The sequence below is a fragment of the Protopterus annectens genome, chromosome 3.part0, assembly GCF_019279795.1.
Source record: "Protopterus annectens isolate FY-2018-M chromosome 3.part0, PAN1.0, whole genome shotgun sequence".
NCBI lineage: Eukaryota > Metazoa > Chordata > Ceratodontiformes > Protopteridae > Protopterus > Protopterus annectens.
This window is the reverse complement of record NC_056731.1, coordinates 1,911,552,775-1,911,558,774: the sequence shown is the minus strand read 5'-3', so window position 1 is coordinate 1,911,558,774 and position 6,000 is coordinate 1,911,552,775. Positions and strand designations below refer to the sequence as shown.

General features: G+C 36.9%; 1 protein-coding gene across 1 annotated transcript in view; it reads left to right on the top strand.

Moving 5' to 3' along the window:
• Window positions 1-4,354: 4,354 nt before the first annotated feature.
• The window catches only part of E2F5 (E2F transcription factor 5), a 600,996-nt gene continuing 599,350 nt past the window's right edge, over window positions 4,355-6,000 (top strand). Inside the window, exon 1 of the mRNA XM_044065996.1 lies at window positions 4,355-4,665. Within this exon, the coding sequence (XP_043921931.1) occupies window positions 4,513-4,665 (153 nt within the window). The 5' untranslated portion in view covers window positions 4,355-4,512. The remainder of the gene's footprint in view (window positions 4,666-6,000) is intronic.

Below are 6,000 nucleotides of genomic sequence, written 5' to 3'. Positions count from 1 at the left end.
GAAATGTATGGTGGTAACACAGCATTTTATTCTAGCAACTTTCCAACATTATACAAGCAATGTTTAAAATGTGTCCCTGGTTTTTGGGCTTTTGCCCCCCCCCCCAATAAATTTTGGCTTTTTCCAGATTTCTTGTGCTGCAAAGTTCGGAGATACAGCTGAGTGTCGAGTAGATTTTACAAGAAGCTGCAGGGGAACAAAAGTTTAGTGCTGCTTATGCTAAGTCTGCTTGCATTGTTAATAGCACAACAGGTAGTGCACTTGCTTTTGATGCAGAAGGCTGTGGGTTCTACTCCCACAGTAGGTAAATGCATTGCTGATACTGTACTGTGTTGTAAAGGGGGTGGATGCTGCAGTCCTTTTTGGCAAAGACCTAGTAACTATGAACCTGTTATCAGTTTGCCATCCATTCCCTATTGTGGTATTACTAGCTTATCATTTTTTAATGCATGCAACATAGGCAATTTATTCTTCAAGGGCAACAGGCACTTTATTTGTAGATGAAACAATGACATATAAAGTTGTTTGCTAGCAGCAACCTCTTTATTAGTTACAGATTTCTTTAATATGGATTTTACTACTTCAGAGATTGTACATATTTACTGACACTAGTGGACTATAGAAGGTTGAGTAGACTTTTTATGATGGAAATGTTCTGAATTGGGCAGTTTTGTCATTGATGCATGCATTTTGTTTCATTGTTTACTTGAAAAATGTTCAAAACAATACATTTAAAATGCCCTCTAACAACTGTAATGTATTGTACAAGGAATATAATGTAATACAGTCAGGAAGGTGTATCAAAGAGTATGTGTATGTTTCATGTTCAAGGGGCCTATGATTTTGAAAACAGCCCAAAGTTAATCTTTATCTGCCACTGGCAAAATGTATTTTCTTTGGCTGTGGGTTTCATTGCTGTTTCAATGCATGTGAGTTTCAAGGGCAGAGAAGTTTTAATGCTAAGTCTATTTTCATTGTGAGACTGCATTGCTTTGTTTAACAGACATCTATTAGGGTTTGTGCTGTAAAATGGAAAATAAAACTTTCAAATGAAATCTAAATAATTGCAGAAGTAAAGCAGTATGCACATTACAGTGTTTATGGTAAATGGGGCAAAATAACCAAGGAATGGGACATTGGAATGGCTGCAGGGGGGAGGCTCCATTCGACCACGATTTTGTGAGGGGGGAGGAAAGGGTAGCAAACTCAGACAGCCACGGTTGAACTATACTTCTCAGTTGTCCATATTTTTGCAGAATGAATAGATATTTTGCTTCTTATTTTTGGTTTGTTCCTCCATAAAATCTTGATTTTCTAGCAAATCATTTAGGAATGAAGTCACTAAATGACAGACATTGAGTTTCAGACATCATAACCTTCAGAAAAATGCATACTAAAGCAAGACCTGTTATTCTATCAACTGTCTTAAGTTTATACAAGAGCAATTTTTAGTAGTGTTTGTTTGTTCCCCCAATATATTTGGCCTTGTCCAGATTTCCTGCATTAAGAGGTTGAGAGGTACGTGCAAATCACTTTGTAGAATTAGGAATATCCAAACCTCGCAATTGTCCCCAATTTTGGCTCAAAATGTTGCTCTCCCCTAATAATCCCTCCTCAAAATGGCAATTTTGGAAGAAAACATGGAGGGTTTACAATTATATATAACTGTAATGATCAGTTATAGATTACTTTTATTTCAGAAATGCATGTAGATGCTCTTATTTTGATAGCTGCTCAAGTTAACAGTGTTAATATTAAAAAGGTGTCTCTTTTTTGACAGGTTCCCAGCTGTATTGTGTGGCAACTTTATATTTTTGCATCACATTTTTGGTCTGCTTTTCTTAAAATTGTGGTTTTCTGGCAAATTAGTGGCAAGTCATTAAAGATCGAAGTTAGAAAATAATGGCAGACATTTGAGTTTCAGATTTCATACCCTTCAGAAAATTCGTACTAATGCAAGGCCTACTACTGTTCTATTATCTAAGTTAATAAGAGCAATATTTAAAAAATGTCCTTATTTTTGGGCCTGTGTCCCACTTCTAGTTCTATGTATGGCTTTGTCCAGATTTCTTGCTCTGAAGTTGAGAGGTATGAGTGTCAGAGCCATCACCGTCAGCCAGAAACATTTCAAATTGTGACATACTTGTTGCACCCCACTCCCCATTGTAGTGGCTCTGGATGTGTCCAAGGAAGGCAAGGAGCAGTTATGCAGTGTAAGTGTGCAGAGTATTCCCCCATCCAAGGTAGACCACAAGTACGACTGTGGCTTTTCATCTGTCCTTGATTTTGCAGAGTGTTCTGGTTTTCTGTCATATTTTTATACTATTGATTTATGCTTTCTATTATTCAGGAAATGCATGCTGTCACAGTGCCCTATTGCTTTGTTTAAGTAGCAATGATTTAATGACCATCAGGTAAGCTTGTCGGAGATTGTAAGATGCAAGTAAGCTTTAATAAGCATACTGTTAAAGAATTACCAGCATTGAAAGTTTTTTCGTTGTTGCCATGCAGAGAATATTTACATAACTAGATAATGTATAAGTCTTGGGTATTGAAATGCATATGACAGTATTTGCAATAAAAGGACAGGATTACAGTATTTTCAGAAGCTCATTACATTTGCTGGAGACTTGCAGTCATCTTTTGTTGGAGACTTGCAGTCATCTTTGCAGGTACCCGTAAACTAAACAGAATGCCAGTCTATCATGTGTGGTCCATAACTTGTGCAGGAATCCTTTAAGCAATTTATCTTGAGCTTGTTTCTTGTTTGCTGATCATTTTTTACTTTGATCATGTCTTCCCCATGAAACAAGTAGATAGTTGTGTCAGGCAACAGGTCATTTTTGGATAAGAAACATTTTTACAAGTGGGGGTATCACAGAGCTTGCTACTTTCAGCATGTTACTTGGTAATTTTATAAAGCTGAATATAAATTATAATTAGAACTGCAGTGCAAGGAGTAGTGGTTTGAGTTGAGTGCTGTTTGTTTTTTTATACTTGATTTTGACGGGCATTCCAGTAATGTATTTAAAAAGTAGTTTATTTTTTCATGCCTCACAACCTGTTTCCATCTAGATATTAAGTTGTCATGTAGCCAATGCATTGAAATTTTTTTTCTTCTACACTTCATTTTGTCTTGATTGGACTTTCGAAATGACTGTTTGGCACCCAGGGCAGATTATTTATTTAAAGTTCCAGTTGTTGTGGTTTTCAGCATAACTCCACCCTTTTATAGTTGCCCACACCCCTTCCAATTGGCCCCACCCATTCAGCTGTCTCCTGCAGCCCTCCTTTAATTTGAAGTCACCAGCCGCCACTGCAAATATGGCAGGGATAGCCACTCGACAGTGTAAACCTTGGCTGCACATGATCAGGGGTGTAGCTAGTAAATTCCATTTTGTACTCATAAGGTCTTAGTGCTACCCCTTGCACCTATCACTTAAAAATGGACACATCTCTCAAAATGCTGCACTTAAATATAAGTAAAATGTTCAGCTATTCCCCCAAAAACTGTTAAATATATTGTTTTTAGATTAGCAGTATTGAATCTTTTGTTAAAGGCATTCATTTGGACAGTTGCAAATATAATATTACCTGAAAAAAGCCATGTTGATATGATGCTCAGAAATATGTACTCAGTAAAGTACAAAGAGTATGCCTGTGTACATCACCGATCATGATCACTTATTCTTTTTTTTTTTTTTTTTTGGTTTTAAAATAATCATAATGATCACTTCTGCTGTAACACTTTTAACCCATGTACACAAATGTGAGAAAGGGTTTATGCATGGATGCTAATTGAATGTAGCCACAGAACCAAAAAGTGAACAAGAAATGATCCACTAGCATAAAATGTCTTATATAAATTGAGATTGCATTGTCATAATGTGGCCGTGAATAAATATTACTTCTAAAGCGATTTTTAAGTTAAATGTACTTTTCCCCCATTTTAGTTGACTTTTTGTATTTTACCATGCACTACAAAACAAATTATTAGGAACCGTCGGTGTATAAAGTTCATTTTCAGGCTGTCAGGTAGATGATGTTTTACTACTGCACTTTACCTTCTGCAGAGATCAATATTTTCGGAATTGCCTGCGAATAATCATAACATCTCTCACTGCAAAAAAAAAAAAAAACGTAAACAAATAGCGTACACTGGAGGGAACAGCTTATTTACAAAACAAAAAATAAAACAATAGTATGATTACAGAGCCTTGCCGCTTCACGAATGCCAGTATGTACACCAGGAGTATTTCTCTATGGAGTGGTATTTATTGAAGACATCATTTGCCATTTCATAATTTTTATATCTGTCACTAAGCAACAATAACAAACTACGTCACTTCCCGTCCATACAAATTTGATACGCTACAAACTTATCCCTGTTGGAGAGGTGTGAATTATTGCTTTGAAGGAGGGTGTCCGTCACGTTCCAGGAATCGAGCGAGCTGTTGGCTTCTGATCGATTAACGCTGATGGTCCCAGCAAAGTTTTTTGGCAGCAAAGAAGATGGCTAAAACTGTGGGTGACTTCCAGCGTCCTAGTGCCAGTTGTAGTACTCCAGGACCTTCCAGTCGGCATGAGAAGAGTTTGGGGCTACTGACCACGAAGTTTGTGTCACTGTTGCAAGAGGCAAAGGATGGCGTCCTGGATTTGAAAGCGGTTGGTACACTTTGCTTTAACTGCGTAATATTTGTTTTCTAGCCCTTAGTCTGGAAGAATTTTTGGGGTGGAGTTTTGAATATCTGACTTTGAGATTGGGCAGGTGGCATAGTGGTATTTGTTTGCAGGTGTGCATAAATGTAATGCAAGAGAAGATTTGACTTAGGATACTCTCTACGTCACACCTGTAGGATTGTGTATGTAAAACGGAATCTTAGGTAAGAAACTAGATTTAAGTGAAGTTGTGATTGAAAAGTAATAGTTAAGTTCAGCCCAGTCAACACCACTTTTACAGACTGGATGTTTTAGAAGCTGGTACTGCATGCATTGCCGAATACTAGCTCTTGCATCAGAGTTGCAGGAATGATAAAATACCAGGCACTTGTGCTTGCTTGCGTAAAGGCTGCACGTATATTTATTTGTCTGTAAACTTAAAGGCTGCACGTATATTTATTTGTCTGTAAACTTAACTGCTGTTTTTATATTTTATTTATGATGTCTTTTTTTACATTTGGCTTGAATTGAAATTACTTCTCAAATGTAACAGAACATCCCCCTCCCCATACAGAAAAAGATGTAAAAAATGACTTGGAGAAATTAAAAAAAAAAAAAAAAAAAAAGGTGCAAAAAATACAAAATTATTTTTCCAGAACAAGAAGGCTTCCACTCATTTTGGTATGGCATAAAGACTCAAGTAATCTTATTGTGTAGGTTCCGATTTAACCACACACAGATATTTAAACAACTGGTCTTTCTTTGGTTTGGTTGTCACTGAATGTTTAAAGTGAGATTTCACTGGTATATCGAAACCAGTTCCAGCAAGATGTACTCCAGTTTCTTTTATTTATTTTCTGTCCTTGTATTGTGATTGCCCAACTGACCACTAAATACAAAAACTTCCCTTGTTTTATCTTTCTGGTGACTGGGCAAAGCTGTTATGCAAAAATTGTTACTTGTGTCAGATGACTTTGGACAGGGCTGGTATAAGATAACAATTCCATTAAAAATCATAATGAATTATGAGATATGGAGCATTTAGAAGTGTATAATGTAATTAAAGAAAACCTTAAGAATGTGTACTGTGTACATAATAATACAGTAGAAAAAATAATCGTGTACATGGAAATGAAAAGGCTCAATCCATTCGTGATACCTTATTAGAAGTGGAGAAAATACACCTTTCACTGCTGAAAACTGTTGTGACACCCCTGCACTGGCCCAGTAATCAGGGAGCCTCAATCCTCCCCAGTGGCAACAGTGAGGGATGTACACAATGGGAGGATGACAAGTACACACACTAAAGTACAATTTCCCTTAAGAGAACACGGGTATCAC